Genomic DNA, 26,667 nt, shown 5'->3' with positions numbered 1-26,667 from the left:
ATGAGCTTCAGCACCCGCTCCAGCTTCTCCTCAAACTATCGGACCCTGGGCTCCGTGCAAGCGCCCAGCTACCGGGTCCGGCCGACCAGCAGCGCGGCCAGCGTCTATGCAGGTGCGGGGGGCTCAGGCTCCCGGATCTCCGTGTCCCACTCCACCAGTGTGCGGAGTGGCTGGGGGTCTGGGGGCCTGGCTGCGGGGATGGCCGGGGGTCTGGCGGGCATAGGAGGTATCCAGAGCGAGAAGGAGACGATGCAATGCCTGAATGACCGCCTGGCCTCCTACCTGGAGAGGGTGAGAAGCCTGGAGGCTGATAATCGGAGACTGGAGATCAAAATCCGGGAACACCTGGAGAAGAAGGGACCCCAGGTCAGAGACTGGGGGCATTATTTCAAGACCATCGAGGACCTGAGGGCTCAGATCTTTGCAACTTCTGTGGACAATGCCCGCATCGTTCTACAGATTGACAATGCCCGTCTTGCTGCTGATGACTTCAGAGTCAAGTATGAGACAGAGCTAGCCATGCGCCAGTCTGTGGAGAGTGACATCAATGGGCTCCGAAAGGTCATTGATGACACCAATATCACTCGGCTGCAGCTGGAGACAGAGATCGAGGCTCTCAAGGAGGAGCTGATCTTCATGAAGAAGAACCACGAGGAGGAAGTAAATGGTCTACAAAACCAGATTGCCAACTCTGGGTTGACTGTGGAGTTGGATGCCCCCAAATCTCAGGACCTCAGCAAGATCATGGCGGACATCCGGGCCCAGTATGACGAGCTGGCTCGGAAGAACAGAGAGGAGCTAGACAAGTACTGGTCCCAACAGATTGAGGAGAGCACCACAGTAGTCACCTCGCAGTCCGCTGAGGTACGAGATGCTGAGACGGCACTCACAGAGCTGAGACGTACGGTCCAGTCCTTGGAGATCGACCTGGACTCCATGAAAAATCTGAGGGCCAGCCTGGAGAACAGCCTGCAGGAGGTGGAGACGCGTTATGCCATGCAAATGGAGCAGCTCAATGGGATCCTACTGCACCTGGAGTCAGAGCTGGCCCAGGCCCGGGCTGAGGGGCAGCGCCAGACCCAGGAGTACGAGACCCTGCTGAACATCAAGGTCAAGCTGGAGTCTGAGATCGCCACCTACCGCCGCCTGCTGGAAGAAGGGGAGGACTTCAGCCTTAGTGATGCCCTGGACAGCAGCCTCTCCATGCAATCCATCCAAAAGACCACCACTCGCAAAATTGTGGACGGCAGAGTAGTGTCTGAGGTCAACGATACCAAAGTTCTAAGGCGTTAAAGGCAGCAGAAGTGGGGTGCCCCTTGGGGAGGGGCAGGAGGCCAATAAAAAGTTCAGAGATCGTTGAACATTAAAAAAAAAAAAAAAAAAAAAGACTTAACTACAAGACTCTGCACACAGCCCACAAAGGGGTGCACCAAGAGTGTCCACCTTAGGTAAATGGGGAGGCTGAGCCACTCGGCCCTATAGGACACCTAGCACACAAAGCCACTCTAGCAACACAGGGAAAAAGCCAAAATGTGAGACAAAGAAACAGGTCACAAATGACAGAAATGGAGGAAAGCAAACTACTGGATATAGAGTTCAAAACCACAGTTATAAGGTTTTTCAAGAATTTTCTAGAAAAGGCCAATAAATTTAGCGAGTCCCTTGAGGATATGAAAAAGGACCAACTAGAAATTAAGCATACACTGACTGAAATAAAGAATAACATACAAGCCGAAACCGGTTTGGCTCAGTGGATAGAGCGTCAGCCTGCGGACTGAAGGGTCCCGGGTTCGATTCCGGTCAAGGGCGCGTGCCTTGGTTGCGGGCACATCCCCAGTGGGAGGTGTGCGGGAGGCAGCTGATCGATGTTTCTCTCTCATCGATGTTTCTGACTCTCTATCCCTCTCCCTTCCTCTCTGTAAAATATCAATAAAATATATTTAAAAAAAAAAAAAGAATAACATACAAACAGGAACAAGACAGGGATGCCCACTCTCACCACTCCTGTTCAACATAGTGCTGGAAGTACTAGCCATTGCAATCAGACAAGAAGAAGAAATAAAAGGCATCCAAATTGGAAAAGAAGAAGTGAAACTGTCCTTATTCGCAGATGACATGATACTGTACATAGAAAACCCTAAAGACTCCATCAAAAAATTATTAGACTTAATAAATGAATTCGGCAAGGTAGCAGGATACAAAATTAATGACAAGAAATCTATGGCATTTCTATACACCAATAATGAACTTACAGAAAGAGAGACTAAAAAAGCAATCCCATTTACCATCACACCAAAAAAATTAAGATACCTAGGAATAAACTTAACCAAGGAGGTAAAAGACCTATACATGGAAAACTACACGACACTGAAAAAAGAGATAGAGGAAGACGTTAACAGATCGAAGAACATACCATGTTCATGGATTGGGAGAATCAATATCATCAAAATGTCCATACTACCCAAAGCAATCTATAGATTCAATGCACTTCCCATTAAAATACCAATGGCATATTTCACAGACCTAGAATGAACTTTCCAAAAATTCATCTGGAATAAAAAAAGACCCTGAATAGCTACAGCAATCCTGAGAAAGAAGAACAAAGTAGGAGGGATCTCAATACCAGATTTCAAGCTGTATTACAAAGCCACTGTTCTCAAAACTGCCTGGTACTGGCACAAGAACAGACATATAGATCAATGGAATAGAACAGGAGAACCCAGAAATCGACCCAAATCACTATGCTCAATTAATATTTGACAAAGGAGGCATGAACATACAATGGAGTCAAGACAGTCTCTTCAATAAATGGTGTTGGGAAAATTGGACAGATACATGCAAAAAAATGAAACTAGACCACCAACTTACACCGTACACAAAAATAAACTCAAAATGGATCAAGGTCTTAAACATACGACGGGAAACCATAAAAATACTAGAGGAATCCATAGGCAGAAAAATCTCTGACATATGCCAAAGCAATTTTTTCACTGATACTGCTCCTAGGGCAATGGAAACTAAAGAGAAAATAAACAAATGGGACTACATCAAAATAAAAAGCTTTTTCACAGCAAAGGAGACCATCAATAAAACAACAAGAAAGCCCACTGCATGGGAAAACATATTTGCCAATGATATCAACGATAAGGGTTTAATCTCCAACATTTACAGGGAACTCATGCAGCTTAACAAAAAGAAGATAAACAACCCAATCAAAAAATGGGCAACTGATCTAAATAGACACTTTTCAAAAGAAGACAGAAGGAAGGCCAAGAGACCTATGAAAACCTGCTCAAAGTCACTAATCATCAAAGAGATGCAAATCAAAACAACAATGTGGTACCATCTCACACCTGTCAGAATGGCTTTTATCAACAAATCAACAAATGACAAGTTCTGGCGAGGATGCAGAGAAAAAGGAACCCTCGTGCACTGCTGGTGGGAATGCAGACTGGTGCAGCTACTGTGGAGAACAGTATGGACTTTCCTCAAAAAACTAAAAATGGCCAAAACCGGTTTGGCTCAGTGGATAGAGCGTCAGCCTGCGGACTGAAAGGTCCCAGGTTCGATTCCGGTCAAGGGCATGTACCTTGGTTGCGGGCACGTCCCCAGTAGGGGGTGTGCAGGAGGCAGCTGATCGATGTTTCTCTCTCATCGACGTTTCTAACTCTCTATTCCTCTCCCTTCCTCTCTGTAAAAAATCAATAAAATATATTAAAAAACAAACAAACAAACAAACAAAAAAAACTAAAAATGGAACTTCCATTTGACCCAGTGATCCCACTTCTAGGAATATATCCCAAGAAACTAGAAACACCAATCAGAAAGGATATATGCACCCCTATGTTCATAGCAGCACCATTCACCATAGCTAAGATTTGGAAACAGCCTAAGTGCCCACCAGTAGATGAGTGGATTAAAAAACTGTGATACATCTACACAATGGAATACTATGCTGTGGTAAAAAAGGAGTTCTTACCATTTGCAACAACATGGATGGAGATGGAGAGCATTATGCTAAATGAAATAAGCCAGGCAGAGAAAGATAAATATCACATGATCTCACTCATTTGTGGAATATAATGAACAACATAAACTGATGAACAAAAATAGATCCAGAGACAGAGAAACATCAATCAGAACGTCAAACCTCAGGGAAGGTAGGGGACAGTAGGGGTAAGGGTAAGAGATCAACCAAAGGACTTAAATGCATGCATATAAGCCTAATCAATGGACACAGACAACAGGGGGGTGGGGGCATGACTGGGAGGTTGGGGGTAATGGGGGAATAAGGACACATATGTAATACCTTAATCAATAAAGAAATGTTTTTAAAAAAAGAGAGACAAATCAGGCTATTAGAGAAAAAAAAAGAATAATATACAGAGATCCAATAGCAGACTAGAGGATCGCAAGAATCAAGTTAAAGATTTGAAATACGAAGAAGCAAAAAACACTCAACCAGAAAAGCAAAAAGAAAAAAGAATCCAAAAAGTTGAAGATAGTGTAAGGAGCCTCTGGGACAACTTCAAGCGTACCAACATCTGAATTATGGGGGTGCCAGAAGAAGAGAGAGTACAAGATACTGAAAACCTATTTGAAGAAATAATGACAGAAAACTTCCCCCACCTGGTGAAAGAAATAGACTTACAAGTCCAGGAAGTGCACAGAACCCCAAACAAAAGGAATCCAAAGAGGACCACACCATGACACATCATAATTAAAATGTCAAGAGCAAAAGACAAAGAGAGAATATTAAAAGCAACAAGAGAGAAACAGTTAGTTACCTACAAGGGAGCACCCATACAACTGTCAGCTGATTTCTCAACAGAAACTATGCAGTCCAGACGGGAGTGGCAAGAAATATTCAAAGTGATGAATAGCAAGAACCTACAACCAAGATTACTCTACCCAGCAAAGCTATCATTCAGAATGGAAGGTCACATAAAGAGCTTCACAGATAAGAAAAAGCTAAAGGAGTTCATCACCACCAAACCAGTATTATATGAAATGCTGAAAGGTATTCTTTAAGAAGAGGAAGAAGAAAAAGGTAAAGATAAAAATTATGAACACCAAATACATGTCTATCAACAAGTGAATCTAAAAATCAAGTGAATAAAAAAATCTGATCAACAGAATAAACTGGTGAATATAATAGAATCAGGGGCATAGAAAGGGAGTGGAGTGACAATCCTCGGGGGGAAAGGGGTGTGGGAATGTGGGAAGAAAGTGGACAAAAATCATACACCTATGGATGAGGACAGATTGGGAAGGGGGTAAGAGCATGGGGTGGGGTGGGAACCAGGTAGAGGGGAGCTATGGGGGGGGGGGGAAAGAGGAACAACTGTAATAATCTGAACAATAAAGTTTTAATAAATGACATAGAGACAAAAAAATATATTAAAAAACAATGAAAACAAGAGCTGGTTCTTTGAAAAGATAAACAAGATTGATGAACCATTAGCCAGACTCATCAAGATACAAAGAGAGAGGACCCAAATAAATAAAATCAGAAACTAAAATGGAGAAGTAACAACTGACACCACAGAAATATAAAAGATTGTAAGAAAATACTATGAACAACTATATGCCAATAAGCTGGACAATATGGGTGAAATAGACAAATTCCTAGAAAAATACATTCTTCCAAAACTGAATCAGGAGGAATTAGAAAACCTGAATAGGCCAATAAAACTAATGAAATAAAGGCAGTAATCAAAAAAGCCCCAGCAAACAAAAGCCTGGGTCCGGACAGACTCACAGGGGAGTTTTATCAAACCTTCAAATAACAACTAACAACTCTACTCCTCGAACTATTCCAAAACATCCAAGAGGAAAGAACACTTCCAAGCTCTTTTTCTGAGGCCAGCATTATCCTAATTCCAAAACCATATAAATACACTACAAAGAAAGAGAATTACTGGCCAAAGTCCCTGATGAACATAGATACTAAAAGCCTCAACAAAATATTAGCAAATCACATCCAGCAATATATTAAAAAGATCATACACCATGACCAAGTAGGATTCATTCCAGGGATGCAAGGCTGGAACAATATTCATAAGTCAATAAATGTGATACATCACATGAACAAATTGAAAGACAAAAATCATATAATCATATCAATAGACACAGAAAAAGCATTTGACAAAAATCCAACACCCATTTTTATAAAAACTCTCAGCAAAGTGGGAAGAGAGGGAGCATATCTCAGTATAATAAAGGCCATATATGACAAACATACAGCCAACATCATACTCAATGGGCAAAAACTAAAAAATCATCTCGCCTAAGAACAGGAACAAGACAGGGATGTCTGCTTTCACCATTCTTATTCAACATAGAACTGGAAGTCCCAGCCACAGCGATCAAACAAGAAGAAGAAATAAAAGGCATCCCAATTGGAAAGGAGGAAGTAAAACTCTCATTCGCAGATGACATGATATTGTACATAGAAAATCCTAAAGACTCCACCAAAAAACGACTAGATTTAATAAATGAAATTGGCAATGTAGCAGGATACAAAATCAACACCCAAAAATCTATGGTTATTTTGTACACCAATAATGAATTCTTAGAAAAGAAACTAAACAATCCCACTTACCATTGCAACAAAAAAATTAAGATACTTAGGAATAAACTTAGCCAAGGAGGCAAAAGACTTATAATCAGAAGCAAAATCAAAGAAAATGATAAATCACTGTAAGTGCTTTAATATTAAAATATTTATTTTTCTAAAAGATCACACAAAAGTTGGGAAGAGAAAGAGGATGTCAACTAGTCTACATCGAAGTCCAGGCTGACGGAGGACAGAGAGCTGCCTAAGGAAACATAGCTGGAGCCGAGGGCAGAGCTGGAGCTGGCAGCCGCCTGGGCCCGGCAGCCTGGGGCAGCCACGCTCTCCGGCACCACCGAGCGCGGAGGGGGGCAGCCACGCTGCTGGCCCCAACATTCCTCCTTTCCAGAAAGGGAGAAAGCAGACGCTCACTCTTTAGACATGTTCTTGATGGTCTTGTGCTCCTTCATGGCCTTCTCCCAATCGCTGCCATTGAATTCCTCGATGACCATGCTCCGCACAGTGCCCTCATCCAGGCAGTGTGGGGCGATTCCTGGGGGGAGTGGCACAGAGAAAGGGGTCTCCTGTATGAATGAGACCAGGTGCTCCACTGGCTCTTGGACAAACCCACACCTGCAAGCGTTATGGGGCTACATGTGAGCTTACAGGGTCCTGCTTACTTTCCTCGTCTCTGAGACGGGGATCAGACTTCCTCAGCCAGGGGAGGCCAAGGCTGGCCATCAGGCAGGATAGGCCAAGTACAGAGCAGAAAGACTCCGCCTGGAGCAATCTCTGACAGTCTATAGAATTCACAGGCCTCTTCTGGCTGAGACAGGTGCTTCTAAGCATTAAATGCCACCCCATCTGTACAGGAGTTGACACTGTCCCAAAGCCTTCCTGTGCCTCGAGGTAGGAGAAAGGCGTCACACACGGGAACAGACAGCAGCTGCTCTGAGAAATGGGCAGAAGAGCAAGGTGGTGCCATGCCCGCCCCACCGCAAGGCACAGGACGGTCACGGCCCAGCTGCCCCCCAGTTCTGGAGGCTGCGCTCCACGGGAATAAGATCCCTCAGGGACGTCCTCACCGCTGCTTCAATTCACATGGCAAGTGGCATCATTCTGAACAACTGTCTAAAGGTTGTTTCTGCCTCCAGATCAAGTAGGACCGGAAGAGGGACTTTGGGGTGTTCTCCTGTTTCTGTTTTGAACAAACCAAAAAATTTGAATGGCATTATCAATGCTCTTTGTTCTTGCCTCCTTATCCCTTTACCCACCATTGCTACCCCCCTTCCCACAGCCCCCCATCTCTCCCCTGCTCGCTGTCCCCTCAGTGCCAGCCCCGTGAGGCAGCTGGCAGCACCAGATTGAGGTCAGGATGGAGTTGGCATCTGACCGACCAGAGCCAGGCTTCCGTCCCAGCGTCTGTTCATCTGAAACAGGCATGTGGAAGGGTCTCGCCACGCAGGGGCAAGCCGAGCACGCAGCGCCCACCTTGCTAACCAGCACTTGCCCAGAGCAGCCTGGTGACTGGGAGTCCCCCGAGCTGTGCCATTTTCTTTACTCACCGAAGCCGCCGGGGTTGGAGCGGGGTGTGTAGAAGCTCTGCACCCCACATCTCTTACAGAAGGTATGCTGCGCCTTGTGAGTGTTGAACGTGTATGTGGTTATGCTCTCCGCTCCCTAAGGGAAAACAGACAGACAGGTGTCCTCTTCTACAAAGAGAGGTTTTTTTCTCACTTAAAAAATCTATCTTTTAAAAGGCTCAACGGGTTAGGGAGCCCTCTGTAGGGCCCTCAGGAGAAGGAGGACACGTCCGATCTCTCAGGGAAACACCTGCACCACCAGGAGACTCGTGCGGATGGGCCCCTGTGCTGGGGAAGGGACAGCTCATGCCTTCTCGCAGGCCAACTGCACACAAAGCAGCTCAGCCTCACAGTGCCCCCGATTCACAGCCAGACAGCCCTGTGGACATCAAGGCGGGAAAATGCCTGCTTTCCAGGCCCAAGTGAGTACACAGCTCAGCTCGCACTAGGGACTGGCTCTCCACGTCCCCGAACAGCGCTGCTAAAGGTCTTGAGAAAACAGTCGACTGCAGTTGAATTCATCTGTGAAGAACAAACTAAGAAAAGAGTATTTGCCAGACATCAGAGATAAAAGACTAATTTCCCAAATGGATAACAAATGAGAAATTGTACAAAGAACATGAACAAACAGTGTCAAAAAGAAAAACAAACAAACAAACAAACAGGCCTGGTGGGTAGCTCAGTTGGTTAGAGCACCGACCCAAAATGCAAGGTTGAGGGTTTGATACCTAGTCAGGGCACCTACAAGAATCAACCAGTGAATGCATAAATAAATGGAACAAGAAGTTGATGTTTCTCCCCCTCCCCCCTTCTTCTCTCTCTCTAATCAATAAATAAAAATTAAGAAAAAAATAAATAGCTCTTTAATCTGCGAAATGTTTACACTCATGAACTGCAATGAGGTATTTTTCACTGTCAGGTGGGCAAAATATAAAAGTAGTTTAACACAGTACTGAGGAGTATGTGGAGAAACATCACTGAATGGACCAGTTGTGAGAATATACACTGGTAAGTTCTGACATCAAAATTTTAAATGAACAATGCTTTAACACAGCAACTCCACTTCTAGAAATGTCTCCCACAATGAGAACTCCATGTTTCCAATGACATATGTACATGGATATTACAGCACTGTCTGTAAAGGCTGAAGATTGGACAAACTGAAAATGTCCAACAGTAGACTAGTTAAAGCAATTACGGACACATAAAATGGGATCCTCTGCAACTTTCAAAAAGAATGAGGCAGTTCTACCTACAAATACTAATCCAGAATCTTCTCTAAGGTCACAAAGTTAGTGAAAAGGCAAAGCATGTAACAATTTATGTAGTAGACTACCATTTCTATTTTTTAAAAAAGGATACACATACTTGTGCGCTGTGTGTGCAGGTGTGTGTGTGCGTCTGAGGGTTGGGGTGGAGGTTTTCTTATGCTTCTTTCCCAGTTGCCAGAACACCCTCGAGTTCTGTGTCTCCTACAAAAACAGTTCCCTCAGGGGCCTCTCCTCACCCCATGGCCACTTCACCACAGAAAAACTGCAGAGAACAACAGCCAAGTGGTCCCAAACCAGCCAGAGTGATCTGATTATACACTTCGCCCAAGAAGTTACCGAGTGTGGGGAGCTGCCTCACACCTACTTAACCGGTTCATTACCAGAGGTCACCGGTGACACTCCGGTCCTCATTCCCTCGCGATTCTGTGCGCCCACCAGCCTGACCACAGCCCCTCCTCCCACTGAATCGCACAGCCTGTCATCACTTCTGTCTCAGGCCCAATCACAATCACCAAGGACAGCATCTTGACAAATCTAATGGGCACTTATCTTGACCACTGGATTTTTAACTTGCTCTTCTACTGACTTCTCAGTACCATGACTTCCATTTAAAATATGTGTCTCTGAGGCCCCCAGTCTCCTGTTTCTCCCCTCCCCCTGGCTATCCTTCTCGGGCTCTATTAATGCTGGCGAGCCCAGGAGCTGTCCTCGGCCTTCTCTCCCTTTTTTGGCTACACCCTCTACTGGCTGGCCTCACCCGGTCTCAAAACTCTAAACACCAGCAATAAGCTGACCACTGTCAAATCGGCAGATGCAGCTCTGCTCTCTCTCCACAGCTCCAGACTTGCAACCAGCTGCCCGCTTCCTAGCTCTGTATGAATGTCCAAAAGAAACTTCAATCCAACTTTTTCAGAAAAGAACTCTTGATTTCAGCATCCCACCACTTCTCGCCCAGGATCTGGCACAGGGGTGGGCAAACTTTTTGACTCGAGGGCCACAATGGGTTCTTAAACTGGACCGGAGGGCCGGAACAAAAGCATGGATGGAGTGTTTGTGTGAACTAATATAAATTCGAAGTAAAGGAGCGGAGGGGAGAGCAAGAGAACCGGATAGAACAGCCGGATCCGGCCCGCGGGCCGTAGTCTGCCCAAGGCTGATGTTTGCCGCGTTGGTTAGGCCCAACACTGTGGATGTAACTTGGACTGCTCTCTCTTCCTCCTCTCACGCCCAATCCTTCAGAGTTCTGTGCACCCTTCTCTACAACAGCGGCTCTCAGAGCACGGTCCTCACCAAGAGCATCACATGAACACATACGAAATATAAATTCTCACTCCCCATCCCAAGACCCACGGATCAGGAGTGGGGTTCGGCCACCTGTTTAGCATGCCCTCTAGGTGACTGTGCACACTGAGGTGTGAGAACCACTGCTCTAAAACATCTGTCAATTACCTATTCAAACATATCTCCAGCCCTGGCCAGTGTTGGTCAGTGGTTAGAGTGTCATCCTGTGCTCTAAGGGTTGTGGGTTCAATTCCCAGTCAGGGCACATATCCAGGTTGTGGGTTCAATTCCCGGTTAGGGGGCGTACAGAAGGAGGCAACCAATCGATGTTTCTCACATCCATGTTTCTCTCTCTCCCCATTCCTCTCTCTAGAAACAAGGAAGAAAATAGCACATCTCCAGTTATCTATTTTCTTTCCATCTCCATGACTACCGTCCTTATCCAAGCTCCCAACATCTCTCACCTGACCCGCCTCGACAACCTCTTAGCTATCGCCGTCTGCACCTACCTCCTTTCAAGCCAGTCTCCACACAACAGCCAAAGTGAGCTTTTAAAACACTGAAGCAGGTCTTGTCACTGCCCTGCTTACGCCCGTCCACGAACTTCACACTACACAGAGAATAAAAGCTACCCCCTTCTGCCGCAGCTCTCTCCAACCCCGCCCTAGTCTACCTTTTCGCCCTCCACCTCACTGACCCTCTCCAGTCACAACGGCTGGTTCCGCTCCTCAGGCATGCCAAGGCTGTGCTCGGAAGCCCTCTGCACTATATTTTCTCTTTGCACCCACGCACCCCCACCTTCATCACTGAGAGCTGAGCACCGGAGGGACCTTTCCTAACCAATCTACTCCAGCCCTCCACGGTCATCTGTCGTGTCGCTCTACTTCCCCTCGTTACACAGCACGATCGAACTTCTTCTCACTTAGTTCTTCTGTATCCCCTCTATAGACTGTCAACTCCGAGACGGACCTGTCTGCCCTGCCAACTGCTGGGCTTCAGTGGAGCAGTGCCTGCACACAGTAGGTGTCCCCTAAATACCTGTTGAATGAATGGGTAAGTTTTGTACTTACTTTTTTAAAAAAACACACATAGTGAATCACTGCACTGTGTATGTGAACCTAATATAATGTTATATGTTAATTTAAAGTGAATGAATAAGCCCTGGCTGGTGGCTCGGTTGGTTAGAGGTCGTCCGGGTGCACCTGGGATGTGGGCTCGACCCCTGGGTCAGAGAATCAACCCACTAGTGCATAAACAAGTGGAACAACAAATCGATGTCTCTCTCTCTCTCTAAAAATCAATCAATAAAAATGTTTTTAATTAAAAAGAATAAATAAATACACGCAAAAAATAAGCAGAAACTTGCTCCTTTAACAGACTGGAGCCGAAGAAGAGAATGGTGCTCTGGAGCACCAGAAGAACGCACTGATAAGCAGGCCCCGGAAGAAAAAGTATCAGTTCAAGACCAGAGCCCCAGCTGCACCCGCTGGTGTCTTCAAACACCATCTGCCCTGGGTATCCAGCCAGGAGCACAGGCGACCTCGGCCGCAGCCAGCGGGCCTCTGAGGGGAGTGCGCGGGCAGTCCTCGGGACTGCCAGGAAAGACGGGAGAGGAAAGATGGGAGACAGGTCTGCTGCCCGCCTGTCCCACCGTCCCCACCTTGCATGAAGGACCAAGGGCTGACAAGCAATAGGAGACAAATCAGCCCAAAGTACTGGTAGTAAGTCCCTCACTGCCCAGGGAGGCAGGGACCCATGCGCTCGTTCTCTTAGTCTTTTCCTGGGCTGCAAATATCGAACAGGACAAGAGCCCAGGACCTGGAGCCGGAGGACGAGAGGGACAGGGGAACACTGCACTGTGTACATGCATGTCTGTCCCTTTCAGATGCTGCCCCAAGAACAGAATAAAGTCCCACAGTAATAAAGTTTAAAAATCTTATATCATATATTTTTCACTGGGAAATGCTAAAGTCACTTATAAAACATAAAAGAAAGTAAAATCCTACTTTGATAAAAGACAAAATACATATTTAGATGTATTTATCTGTGTAGAAAATCATGCACAAGCATATACACCAAAATATTAACAGTGATTACCTTTAGTTGATAGGATCTGGGTGATCTTATTTATTTGAAAATGTTTCCTCAGTAATATCAAATAAGCATCCAAAATATAAAGGAAAAAATAACAAAACTTTTACAAATAAACATGAAGCCTGGGTGACAAGGGAAATGACTGCCCAGAGATGCTGTGCTGCGCTCCTTGTCCCCTCGAACTCTCCGGGGGTGCTGCCGTCAGCCGGAGACTCACCAATGGGCTCTGCATCTTCAGCCCTGCTCTTAGCACTAACCTTCAGGAGCTTGAAGCGAGAAGCAGGAACAATGAAGTGTCTGTTCTGCTTCTTCTTGCAAACACTGCAGCTACAGAAAGACAGAGCAAGTCCCAGATTGTGAACAGCCCTCCCCACTCTGAGTGCCAAGAGGCCCAACCTGATATGATCTGAGAGCTGGCTGACCCCAGGAGTAAGGCCTCTTCCAGCACTCTCCTGGGAAGGGGAAGCTCAGGCAGCAAAACTGGCCACCTGGGTCTCTGCCCACAGGCCCCACCATCAGCAGTGGAGACCACACATCCCTTTGAAGACCCTGACTAAGAGAACCATGTGTCTGTTACGCACCCCCACTTCATTATAGGGCAGGGAGCTGTTGCATTCTAGACACACTGATATCAGGCATAGCTACAGTCTTCTACCTCTGGGAGAGCCACACCAAAATGGACAAGAAAGATTACGTGTCCCTCTTTGCTCATCTGCTCATCACAGCAAGCCTAGCTCCAAGTAAAACAGGTCCTCAGATGACCATCTGTGAAACTAAATCTAAGCCCTCTCTTTTCAGCCCACCTTTTTAAAAAATTATAATTTAGTACAGAATCCTCGATACGGAAGAGCCTCTACTCCTCTGGTATAGAAGCCATGGTGCTTCTTCAATCTGGACTCCACTGTTAGTAGCCTGGTCAGGTCCATGGTATTTTTTTCACATAAAACTCAGGGACCACCTAAGGACAAAAGGTCCACAAGACTGAGCCTGTCCTCGTTCTGTCACAATGCCAGGGACGGCGCTAAAAAGCAGGCCCTCCATCTGGAAGAACCCAGCGAGAGGGCCGGAGCATGGTGTGCACACCCCCATCTCACTCCCCCCGCCCCCCAACTCTGAAGACTCTGCCCAGGCATTCATTCAGTGCCCAGACTGACCTGCTTCCAGCTACCACTCCCCCACCCACCAGTCTGGGGGGTGACTCTGCCAGGTACAAGCCAGAGGACCCTGCTCTGTGTCACCTGAGTGGTACTGTAGAAGGGCTCTCTCTCTGCAGAAGTGCTATCTCTCTCCTCTCTCTCTCTCTCTCTTTTTCACTCACCCATGCACACACACTCACATACAGAGCAGACTCAGTTATTTTTACCCTCCATTTTTAAAAAAATTTTATTATTAAAAACTTCTGCCCCAGCTGGTTTGGCTCAGCAGATAGAGCGTCAGCCTGCACACTGAAGGGTCCTGGATTTGATTCCAGTCAAGGGAAAATACCTAGGTTGCAGGCTCAAGCCCTGGCCCTGGTCAATGTGTCTCTCTTACATCGATGTTTTCTGTCTCTCCCCTTCCCTTCCACTCTCTCTAAAAATCAATGGAAAAATTTCCTCAGGTGAGGATTAACAACAACAACAAAAACACAAAAACAAAATGAAACTTCTAGCCCCAGCCAGTGTGGCTTAGTTGGCTGGAGCATCGTCCTGTACACTGAAAGGTCATAGGTTTAATCCCAGGCAAGGCACATACCTGCGTTGCAGGTCCAAACCGTGGTTGGGGCTCCTACGGGAGGCAGCTGATTCATGTTTCTCTCTCACATCAATGTTTCTCTCTCTCTCTAAAAATCAATTAACATATCCTCGGTGAGGATTAAAAACAAAGTTTTAAATTTGAAAAAAGAACACAACAAACTTCTAGTACACACAACAGGAAAATGAATAGAACAATGAACCCTTATATACATATCACCTGAGTCCAACAATTATCAACTGTATGTTATTTCATCTACACCCCAATGCCCCGGAAGAAGTTGAAGTACTGTGCTTAACTTGAAATCCTCTTAAACCAACTTGGGAAGAGAAAACACTCACTTGCAGTCGAAGATGTGCAAGTCTGCCGAGGCCCAAACTTCAAAGCGAACTGCTCCACAGTGGCAGCCTCCTGTGTGTTTCACCAGGCCCTGGTATTCGCTATATAAAACAGAAAATCAGAAAGATAAGAATTTCTGAGGCGTAGCAGATCTACCTAACACAGAATCACAAACCCAAACAGGCAGCCAAAATGAGACCAAAAAAAAACAAAACAAAAAAAACCCAAAATGAAAGAACTAGAGAATTATCCAGAAGAAGAAATAAATGAAACAGAGAGAAGAAATTTATCTGATATAGAGTTCAGAAAAATGATGGTAAAGATTATCAACAGCATGAGAAAAGATATAGTAACTATGAAACCAGAAATAAAGAATGACATAGCACAAACAAAGAACACATTGGAAGGAATACATAGCAGATTAGAGGAAGCTGAGGATCGAATCAGTGAATTAGATGACAGGATTGAAAAAAATCACTCAATCAGAGAACCAAAAAGAAAAAAGCAATTAAAAAACAGGAGGAGCTGCTGTGGGATAACATGAAACGTAGCAATATTAGAATAGCAGGTGTGCCAGAAGAGGCAGAAAGGGAGAAAGAGATAGAGAACATGTTTGAAGAAATAATGGCAGAAAACTTCCATAACCTGGTAAAGGAAAAAGTCACACAAGTCCAGGAGGCACAGAGAACCCCAAGCAAGAAGAAACCCAAACAGACCCATGACCAGACACATCATAATTAAATTTCCAAAATTAAAGACAAAGAGAGAATCTTAAAGGCAGCAAGAGAAAAGCAAACCGTTACCTATAAAGGCGCTCCCATAAGGTTGATACCTGATTTCTCATCAGAAACTCTAAAGGCCAGAAGGGAATGGTACTCAAGGTAATGGAAAGCAAGGATCTGAAATCAAGATTACTATATCCAGCAAGGCTATAGTAATTCAAGTGCACATTCAAAATAGACGGTGAAATAAACAGCTTCCTGGACAAAAAAAAAAAAAGGCTAAAGGAGTACATCACCACCAAGTCAGCATTACAAGAAATGCTAATGGGACTGCTGTAATGAGAAGAAGAAATTGAGAGAGAAACCTGGGCATACAGAATTAAAATGGCAATAAATAAGTACCTATCAACAATAACCTTAAATGTAAATGGATTAAATGCTTCCATCAAAGATTTAGGTTAGCTGAATGGTTACAAAAACATGACCCAACTATATGCTGTCTCCAATAGACCCACCTCAGAACAAAAGACACACACAGGGTAAGAGTGAAGGAATGGGAAAAAATGGAAAAGAAAAAAAGCTGGAGTAGCAATACTCGTATCTGACAAAATAGACTTCAAAATGAAGGCCATCACAAGAGACAACAAAGGTCACTACATAATACTAAAGGGATGGATTCAAAAACAGGATATAATCCTGGTAAACATATATGCACTCAATACAGAAGAACCTAAATATATAACAAAACTTCTAGAGGACTTTGAGAGGTCAGCAACAACACAGTCATAATAGAGAACTTTTAACGCCCCTCTGACTTCACTGGATAGATTTTCCATACAAAAACTTAGTAAGAAAACAGTGACTCTAAAGGAAGATGGATTTAATTGACATTTATAGACCATTTCACCCCAAAACTGCAGAATAGACATTCTTCTCAAGTGCACATGGGTCATTCACAAAGATAGACCACATGTTAGGACACAAAACAAGTCTCTACAGGTTCAAGAAGATTGAAATCATATCAAGCATCTTCTCAGATCCCAGTGGAATGAAATTAGAAATCAACTACAGTAAAAACTCCCAAAACATTCAAACACATGGAGGCTAAGTAGCAAGTTATTAAACAATGATAGGTTACCACTGAGATCAAGAAAGAAATTAAAAACTTCCTGGGAAGAAACAAAAATGAACACACAACCCAAAATCTCTGGGATACAGCAAAAGCAGTCCTGAGTTCATAGCATTACAGGCCTACCTCAAAAAACAAGAAAAATTATCAATAAACTGTTAAACACTACAACTTAAAGAATTATAGAGAACAACAAGAAAAGCCCAGAGTAAGTAGAAGAAAGTAAATAATAAAGATTAGAGCAGAAATAAATGACATAGAGACTAAAAAAAAATACAAAAAGCAATGGTTCTTTGAAAGGATAAACAAAATTGATGAACCATTAGCCAGATTCATCAAGAAACAAAGAGAGAGGACCAAAATAAATATAATCAGAAATGAAAGTGGAAAGTAACCACTGACACCACAGAAATATAAAGGATTTTAAGGAAATACTATGAACAACTATGTGCCAACAAGCTGGACAATGTGGATGAAATGGATAAATTCCTAGAAAAATACAATCTCCCAAAACTGAATCAGGAAGAATCAGAAAACCTGAATAGGCCAATAACAACTGAGAAAATTGAAGCAGTAATAAAAAAACTCCTGGTAAATAAAAGCCCGGGTCCCGACAGCTTCATGGGGAAGTTTTACCAAACATTCAAAGAAAAACTAACACCTATCCTCCTCAGACTATTCTAAAAAATACAAGAGGAAGGAACACTTCCAAGCTCTTTTTATGAGGCCAGCATTACCCGACTTACAAAACTAGATGAAGACACCATAAAGAAAATTACCAGCCAATATCCCTGATGAACATAGATGCTAAAAGCCTCAACAAAAGATTAGCAAATCACATCCAGCAATATAGTAAAAAGATCATACACCATGACTATGTACATTCCAGGGATGCAAGTCTGGTACAATATTCACAAATCAATAACATGATACATCACATAAACAAATTGAAAGACAAAAATCACATGATCATATCAACAGACACAGAAAAAGCATTCAACAAAATCCAACACCCATTTTTATAAAAACTCTCAGCAAAGTGGGAATAGAGGGAGCATATCTCAACATGATAAAGGCCATATATGACAAACCTACACCCAACATCATACACAATGGGCAAAAAATAAAACCATTTCCCCTAAGAATAGGAACAAGACAAGGATGCCCACTTTCACCACTCCTATTCAATATAGTATTGGAAGTCCCAGCCACAGCAATCAGACAAGAAGAAATAAGAGGCATCCAAATTGGAAAGGAGGAAGTAAAACTCTCATTATTCACAGATGTCATGATATTGTATGTAGAAAATTCTAAAGACTCCACCAAAAATCTCCTACGTTTAATAAGTGAATTTGGCAATGTAACAGGATACAAAATCAACACCCAAAAATCAATGGCTTTTTTACACACCAATAATGAACACTCAGAAAGAGAAACTAAACAAGCAATCCCATTTACCATTACAATAAAAAAATTAAAATACTTAGGAAATAAACGTAACGAAGAAGGCAAAAGACCTGTATTCGGAAAACTACAGGACATTGAAAAAAGAAATATAAATAAGTAGAAGAATAAACTGTGTTCATGGATTGGTAGAATCAACATCGTTAAAATGTCCATACTACCCAAGGCAATCTACAGATTCAATGCAATCCCTATTAAAATATCAACAGCGTATTTCACAGATCTAGGACAAATACTTCAAAAATTTATATGAAATCAAAAAGGACGCTGAGTAGCTGCAGCAATCTTGAGAAAGAAAAACAAAGTTGGAGGAATCACAATACCAGATTACAGGTTATACCAAAGCCACCGTAATCAAAACTAACTGGTACTGGCACAAGAACAGGCATATAGACCAATGGAACAGAACACAGACCCCAGAATTGACCCAAGCCATTGTGCTCAATTAATATTTGACAAAGGAGGCAAGAGCATACAGTGGAGTCAAGACAGTCTCTTCAATAAATGTTATTAGGAAAATTGGACAGATACATGCAAAAAACCGAAACTAGACCACCAACTTAGACCATCCACAAAAATAAACTCAAAATGGATGAAATACTTAAATGTAAGTCAGGAAACCATAAGAATCCTAGAAGAGCCCGGCTGGCATAGCTCAGTGGTTGAGCGTTAGCCTATGAACCATGAGGTTATGGTTTGATTACGGGTTCGGTTCCCAGTCAGAGCACATGCTCAGGTTGCGGGTTCGATCCCCAGTGTGGGACGTGCAGGAGGCAGCTGACCAATGATTCTCTCTCATCATGGAGGTTTCTATCCCTCTCTCCCTCTCCCTTCTTCTCTGAAATAAATAAAAATAAAAAATGCAAAAGAAAGCATTCCAAAAATTTTGGGACAAGGTCAGGTAGGGTTGGGGTGGGAATTCTAATGCCACCACTCAAACATTTTTATTTATGTCAAATATTTACTAAAAATTTTTACCAACCAAGTGCACGACAGTGGAAAGAGAGCAGTAAACAAGATACAGCAGATATGATTCCTGGCCTTACTGACCTTAAGTGGCCATCAAACAAATTACCCAAATAAAAAAAAAGGTTGGGTATTGAAATGACTGTGATAAAGGTGGTACAGGCTGCTATGGAAAAGAAAGACAATGGGAGCCAGCTGAGTCTGAGGGTTCAGAAAAAAGCCTTCTAAAAAAGTAACAACAGCTCTTATCATTTTGCTATATTTTCCTCCAGTATTTTCATATACATGACTTTTTACAAAGCCATACATACACATTACATACAATTTCAATTCTTTTAAAACTTATTATATTTAGCCAGGCCCTTAATTGAACATGACTAGGATGTGATAAATATCATCAAATTGCTTTCTAAAAGAGCTGGACAGTCTTATCAGTAATGAATGGGAAAACATTTCACTGTACCTTCTCAAGCAATAATTACAGGAAAAAACAGCTTGCAGTTTTAATCTGCATTTATTTGGTTATTAGGGAATGGTTAAAAAAGGTGAAGGGGGAGAGTGGGAGGGTATCAACCAAGGATCTTGTAAATATGTATGCATGGCCCATAGACACAGAAAATGGGGCAGGCTGGAGGGGGCCAATGGGGGGAAAAGGAGACATATGTAATAATTTCAACAAGAATTATTACAAATAATAATTTAAAAAAAAAAATTTGAAGAGGGCTCCGTCGGCATGGCTCAGTGGTTGAGCACCGACCTATGAACCAGGAGGTCATGGTCAGGGCACATGCCCAGGTTGCCAGCATGCAGGAGGAAGCCAATCAATGATTCTCTCATATCATTGATGTTTCTATCTCTCTCTCCCTCTCCCTTCCTCTCTGAAATCAATAAAAATATATTTTTTAAAAAGTGAAGGGGAATAAAAGGTACTACCGTTCAGTTATAAAGTAAGTCATGGGGATTTAAGGTACAGCACAGGGAGTAATAACACAGTAGCTTTGTAGGGTGACAAAGTTGTTATTAAGCTTGTAGTGATCACACCATAAGGTATATAAATATCGAATCACTATGCTGTACACCTGGACTAATATATTGTGTCAACTATAATTTTTAAAGAATTGTAAAGACTGAAAGCTTTGCCGAAACCGGTTTGGCTCAGTGGATAGAGCGTCGGCCTGCGGACTGAAGGGTCCCAGGTTCGATTCTGGTCAAGGGCATGTACCTTGGTTGCGGGCACATCCCCAGTGGGAGGTGTGCAGGAGGCAGCTGATCGATGTTTCTCTCTCATGGATGTTTCTAACTCTCTATCCCTCTCCCTTCCTCTCTGTAAAATATCAATAAAATATATTTTTTAAAAAAGACTGAAAGCTTTATCATGTTTCTTTACAAGTTGAATCAGTAATTGTACATTCCTTTCGCATGTTAAGTTAAAATGGTGAGTTTTGGGTTTTTATAAGTAAAAAAATATTCAGTCCAAAACGACAAAAAGTGAAGCACACAGAAAATCAAATAGTCCGTCTCTGAGAAGACTCATTCTCAAGAAGAGAATTTCTTCTGGAACAAAGACAAGGAACATTCTTATTCAAGGAATAATCCCCCGTTAGCCAATAGTTTTTCCCTAGGGTTTTGATCTTTTTAATTCATAAAATAACCGACTCTGAGAGGTACTAGGGTGCTAAAATCTGTCTCGGTAGTACAACCGTTGTACAGAGCCGGGGTCCAGAAGCTACCGCGTTTGGAGAACACAGGCGGACCTTGCGGAGATAACAGGAATAGTCCACCCCCAACATCGCGGACCCTGGAATCCTCCTCCGGCCATCGAGGAGCTGGGGCTCTTCCTGCAGCGTCAGGGCTGTGCGGGCCGGGAGCAGCGGGGAAGGAGCACAAAAGACCTGCGCATCTCCCGCACCCGCGTTCCTGAGGCCCCGCAGCGCTTCCTGCGCGCTCCTCTCGGATGCAGAACCCCCTCCCCGCCACCCGCTCCCTCCGAACGAGCGCCTGGAACAAAAACGGGATTTCGCACCCCAGTTGGTTCAAAACTTAGGTTGAGCTTTTCTTATCCCTCCTTCCCCACCCACCCTCTCTCCAAAACACCTGCGCAAACACAAAAAGCGACTCAGGTAAGAGGAAAGTCCGGGATTTACCCTTTTTTCCGGCACCCTTTGCGCCAAGACAAGAGAACAGCGTCCCCAGCACGATGGCTCTCCCGGGAAAGACCCAGACCCCACTTCGCCGCGCGTCCCGGCGCAAGGGCCGAGGCGGCGCCCCCGACCTTCGGGAAGAAGCCCCCACCCAGGCAAGGCCGCGCACCCCTTAAGGCAAGCGGCGCGGCCGTTAGGATTAGGACCGAGCCCGGTGCCCCTGGAGAAGGCACGGCGGTCACATTACGGGTGCGACGCAGAACAGAAAACGTGCCCCAACCCGCAGCCGCAGCCCCGACCCCGCCCCCCCCCCGGCCCCGCGCCCCTCCCAACCCTGACCCCTGGGTCCCCCAGACACCCCCGGCCCCGCAGCCCCGGGTGTCCCCCCCGCCCCCCCAGCACTCACAAGGTGTCCAGCAGGAGCTTAGCGGCGCCCTCGAAGGTGAGCCTCTGCCGCTTCTGGAACGTCTCCCAGCGCTCCCGCTGGTCGCCCAGGTCCAGCGTGGCCACCGAGGACGTCGGAGTCGCCGGGATCGGAGACGGCGGCAGCGCCAGCTCTGGCGGCGGCTCCCCGGGGCCCGCCTCCTGGGCCCGCGGCGACGACGGCCTCGGCCGCTGCTTCGCCGCCCGGCTCCTGCCCCCGGTTTGGCCCGCGGGGCGCTGTGCGCGGGTGTCGCCGGGAGCCGAGGCGGCGGCGGCAGGAGCCCGGGAGGCCCCAGGCCGCTTCTGCCCGCGCGGCTGGGAGGACGCGCTCCTCCTTGTCGGCCGCATGGCTCCCGCAGACTGGCGCGCAGGCCTTGCCGCCCGCGCGTCCCCGCAGTCCGCGCGCGCCCCTCACCACCCAGCAACCTGCACGCCCAGGGGGCGCTGCGCCCGCCCGTCCGGGCCTCGGCCCCGGCCTCGGTCCTGGCCCGCCGCACCTGGCCGCCCAGCTGCGCCCCAAAAGGAGTGTCAGCTCGCCCGTCGGCCTCGGCCCTCCACCTGCCAGTGAGTGCGTCCTGCAGGCCAAACGGGCCCGCGCCTCGGGCCTAGGCTCCCGACACCCGGAGCCTTTGCACCTGCTGAGGGTCCTCCGTCCCCTCTGAAGCCTCAGGGCTGCTTACCTGCCTGACCTAGGTGGTCTTGGGTCGGCCCTGAATTCACGGCCACATCCCAGCGGGCAGCCGGGGGCAACTTCATCTCCAAAACAAAACAAGTACTGACCTTGCAGGAGCCCCCCTGCGCCTGAAATGAACTGAAGGCCTGGCACCCGCTACCTGCTGACAAAGAGCAGCCGAAACCATAGTTCTTAAACTTCGTCTTTTCAACTTTATAAAACTGTGTGTTATAATTTATTACTTTAAAAAACAAAAACGCCTGTTGACCATCGATATCCTTATTTCTGTTCATGCTGAGCTTGAAGCCTCGTGGTGGCTGGTACCATGGATCTGTCTCTCGCCCAATGGTGTGAGCTGGGCCCTTCCCTGGAGAAGAAACCCGGGGTCCCCGAGATATGTGATCAGTGCTGGGGCCCCCGCCAGCAGGCCAGGGGATCCCAAGGCAGGTGCTGGGCTTGGAGTCCATGGGGGCATAGGCTACCAAGGAGACAGAACTGAACCTCACATCACCCTGCTTGGCCTCGGAGGATGACTGGTTAGCCAGAGATGGGTAAGATTCCTCAGGGAAGGAACAACTTAAGACAGGCACAGTCGCAGAGGGGCCATCAGGAGAGAACTTGGGGATCAACAGAGGTGGGGCACAGACCCTCACCCCCCCAACCTTGCAGGGGCCTGAACCTTATCCCGTCTGAGGGCCGTCTCCTGCCCCCATGGCTGCTTTGCTTCCCACGCCCAGCTCAGATCGGGACACAGGTGACAGACAGTGACTTGGCCCAGCTCAGATTGGGACCCAGGTAACAGAGACTTGGCTGACAGCAGCTGCCCTATATCTAAATCCAGCCTAGCACCAGGAATGCTCAGGGCCTACTCAAGAATGCAAATAATCCTTTCCACTAATATTTACAGGGTAAACTAAGATGGTTGGTAGAGTATTAAATTTGATAGTAAAATAATAATCAAGTTTTCAGATTAATTTAAATAGGCTAATTGAAATAAGTGAATATTCAAGAAAATTTAATTGTACTGGACAAAAAGCTGTTCCTAAAGTGGTAACTAAAATTTCTATTGGTAGTTCATCTCATGGTAAAATTCCTGAACATGCAATGAAACTAAAGCAGTCATATTTTTGTGCAAAAAATTAAAATTTAAAGTTATCAAGACTGCATTATAAAATTTACAAAAGCCTCCATTAATAAAAAAAAGGGGGGGGATAGTAGGGTAATATCATGTAAGGAAAAATATCCTATAAGTAAATTACATCTAGAAAATTTTTACTTTACAAAATTAATTTTCATTTGTAATGCTAACAGCAAGACACCCATGAAAAACACACATGGTGTCTAAATAAGACAAAGGAAAATCGTTTGGGCAAAAATAAAAAGGATCCCAAATCAATTATATAGAAAAGATTCCTTTATTAACTTTTGGTTGAGAATATGTTTGTATATTTTCAGAAAACAACTCCAAGACCATGTGGATTCCTGCAACAGAGAGGAATTGACAGGTCTGCTCCAACCACGAAGACAAGAGGAGAAACAGTCCAGAGATGGGAGACGCTGACGACGTCTTGCCACGCTAGCAGTCAGCAGCTGTGCGTCGCAGCAGGTTGCCTAGGACCAAACCAGAGAGGGTCGGACCTGCATTGCCACCATGTGCCCACCATCCAGATATCATTGCTGACATGTACACTTAAGGAACTGTTTGACATTGAAACGGTGACTCAGAACTGTTGGACATTGAAATTGGGACTCAAACATTTTTTGTTATTATATGTTTATTTCTAGTCTGCAGAGGCAAGATTTTTTAAAGGAAAGAAGAAGGGAAAAAAATAGATACAGAGGCAAAGAAGCATTGAACAGACTGTCAAACTACAGCGGGAAGGCAGAGGAGGTTGGGGGGGGGCTGTAAGAGATCAACCGAAGGACTTGTACGCATGCATATAAGCATAACCAATGGACAAAAGACACTGCGGGGGGGCAGGTAAAGGCATGTACTGGGGGGAAGGGGAGGCTGGGGGGGGAGGTCAATGGGGGAAAAAAAAGGTGACATATGTACTACTATTTGTAATACTTCAAACAATTAAAAAAATAAATTAAAAAATAAAAAAAAGTAATGAATGAAACCTTCACCTAATTACGTGATTATGTTCTGTTGAACAAACTTTACTTTTTTAAATAATTCTTTATTGTTGAAAGCATTACATATGTCCTCCCTTTTCCCCCATTGACCCCCTCCAGGCCGCCCCTGTACGCCCCAGGCCTTCAGCACCCCATTGTCTGTGTCCATGGGCCATGCATATATGCATTCAAGGTCTTTGCTTGGCCTTCCCTATGAGATTCCGCACTCTGTTCCATGCTTGAATCTCTGGATCCACTCCGTTCATCAGTTTATTTTGTTACTTAGATTCCACCTATGAGTGTTATCATGCACAGCACCAAACTTTGAAAGCAAAAAAATCTCAAGAACCACAGATGAAACCTACATATTTTCTAAACCTATTAGTTGCTCTATTTTATTCATATCTTCAAAGAAATAACATTTTCTCTAATTCATTCTCCTACCTTTTTGTTTTCTACTTTAATTTCAACTTTCTTCCTTATTCTGTTTTTGTTTATTATCATTAGTTTAATAGTTTACTGAATTAAATATATGATTTATTTTCAGTGTTTTTGGTAATAAAAATATTAATGACTAGAAATATTTTCTGAGTATAGCTTTAATTCTATCCATTTGGGTTTTATATGGTGTTCTCTAAAAACTTTTTAGAATTCTGTACTTTCAGTTTTTGCCAAAGTAGCTGTACCCCTTTATATTCCATCAGCCATGGATGAGAGCGGCAGTCGCTTCATACCCTTGTAATACTTGGTATTGTCAAACCTTTTGACTTCAGCCTTTCTGGTGGGTATGCGGTGGTATCTCCGTGTGATGATATTTTGCATGCCTTTGATGTGTAGTGAGGTTGAGCACCTTTTGATGTGTTGATTGACCATTTGAATATCTTCATCTGTGAAATGCCTGTTCACAGACACTCAGAGAGTTAGTCCATTTTATAAATTGAGTTACTTGATGTGTTGAAGTTCTTTATATCTGGATAGGAGTTGTTTGCCAGGTATGTATATTTAGAATATCTTCTCCCAGTCGTGGCTTTCCTTTTCACCTTAATATATTTAGATGAGTGGAAATTTTTTATTTTGATGATGTTCAACTTGTGGAAATTTTTATTTTATGGTTAGTGTTTTTGTGTCATGTTTTTAAGCTTTGCCCACCCCAAGACCATGAAGATTTTCCTCCTGTCTTCTAGAAGCTTATAGTTTTAGCTTTCACCCTTAAGTCTATGATCCATCTCAAACTAATTTTTTTGTTAATCCTCCCCCAAGGATATTTTTTCCATTGATTTTTTTTTTCTTAGAGAGAGTGGGAGGAAGGGGTAGAGACAGAGAAACATCGATGTGAGAGAGACATATCAATTGGTTTGCCTCCCGCACACACCCCCAACCAGAGCTCGGGACCAAAGTACATGCCCTTGACTGGAATCCAACCGGGGGATCCTTCATTCTGTGAGCCATCGCTCTATCCACTGAGCCAAACCAGCTAGGGCTCAAATTAATTTTTGCATATGTGTGAGTTTCTTTTTTTCTTTTTTTTTTTTTTTTCATATAGACATGAAGTTATCTAGGTCTCAGTCCTCTATTCTGTTGCATTGATCGACTTACCTGCCCTTGCACCAAGTCAATTCTGTCTTAATATACTTGCTTAATTAGTTAGTCATGAAATCAGAGTAAGGCCTCCAGATTTGTTCTTTAGGATTATCTTGGCCCTTCTAAGTCCTGTGCATTTCCAAATAAAGTATAGAATCATCTATTTCTACAAAGCAGCCTGCTTGATACTTTATGCCAGTGGTTGGCAAACCGCAGCTCGCAAGCCACATGCGGCTCTTTGGCCCCTTGAGTGTGGCTCTTCCACAAAATACCACGGCCTGGTGAGTCTATTTTGAAGAACTGGCATTAGAAGAAGTTTAAGTTTAAAAAATTTGGCTCTCAAAAGAAATTTCAATCGTTATACTGTTGATATTTGGCTCTGTTGACTAATGAGTTTGCCGACCACTGCTTGATGCTATCAGCCATACTCCTATGAAAATCCTTCAATTCCTCCAATTTAATATTCCTGACTTCATTCTTTTAATTTTTGTTTTCGCCATACCAATAGCTGGTTTTTTAAAAAATAAAATGTTTTAAATTAAAAAAGACAGTTCCAAAGAAGAGCAAAGAGAAAAACAATAAATTAAAAATA

The 26,667-nt window shown here is 44.4% G+C and overlaps 2 protein-coding genes and 1 long non-coding RNA gene across 6 annotated transcripts; 2 read left to right on the top strand and 1 right to left on the bottom strand.

Moving 5' to 3' along the window:
• Positions 1–1,293, top strand: LOC308255397 (keratin, type I cytoskeletal 18; the record flags this gene model as incomplete). The annotated part of the gene is made up of 1 exon (XM_080682776.1): positions 1–1,293. The coding sequence occupies one exon, from the start codon at positions 1–3 to the stop codon at positions 1,291–1,293; it is 1,293 nt and encodes a 430-aa protein (XP_080538902.1).
• On the bottom strand, positions 1,028–22,653 carry CENPV (centromere protein V). Of its 4 annotated transcripts, none has more exons than XM_080682778.1 (6): positions 21,687–22,653; positions 14,861–14,959; positions 13,043–13,112; positions 8,122–8,236; positions 6,989–7,109; positions 1,028–1,149 (listed from the first exon to the last, which is right to left on the bottom strand). In XM_080682778.1, exons 1-6 carry the CDS (start codon positions 22,049–22,051, stop codon positions 1,137–1,139), a joined length of 783 nt encoding a protein of 260 aa, XP_080538904.1. In that variant the 5' UTR covers positions 22,052–22,653; the 3' UTR covers positions 1,028–1,136. The 4 variants fall into 4 exon arrangements, with proteins under 4 accessions (XP_080538904.1, XP_080538905.1, XP_080538907.1 ...); XM_080682779.1 differs by having other exon boundaries at positions 1,032–1,146; XM_080682781.1 differs by lacking the exon at positions 1,028–1,149 and adding an exon at positions 7,642–7,754 and having other exon boundaries at positions 6,708–7,109.
• On the top strand, positions 21,953–25,075 carry LOC308255400. Its single transcript, XR_013961335.1, has 2 exons — positions 21,953–22,927; positions 23,832–25,075. It is a non-coding gene; the product is annotated as an uncharacterized lncRNA (long non-coding RNA).
• Positions 25,076–26,667: the final 1,592 nt, after the last annotated feature.

The sequence above is a fragment of the Plecotus auritus genome (genome assembly GCF_963455305.1).
Source record: "Plecotus auritus genome assembly, chromosome: 7".
NCBI classification, from domain to species: domain Eukaryota; kingdom Metazoa; phylum Chordata; class Mammalia; order Chiroptera; family Vespertilionidae; genus Plecotus; species Plecotus auritus.
The sequence above is the reverse complement of the archived record's forward strand: the minus strand, read 5'-3'. Positions and strand labels throughout refer to the sequence as shown.

What these genes read in the sequence shown, in the direction of transcription:
- CENPV (XM_080682778.1), bottom strand. Translation starts at nt 22,051, where the DNA reads ATGCGGCCGACAAGGAGGAGCGCGTCCTCCCAGCCGCGCGGGCAGAAG. An exon ending in TTGCACATCTTCGACTGCAA is followed by an intron (nt 13,113 to 14,860) that starts GTGAGTGTTTTC and finishes GTCTTTCTGTAG; the next exon opens with CTGCAGTGTTTGCAAGAAGA. An exon ending in CTCGCTTCAAGCTCCTGAAG is followed by an intron (nt 8,237 to 13,042) that starts GTTAGTGCTAAG and finishes GTTTTCCCTTAG; the next exon opens with GGAGCGGAGAGCATAACCAC.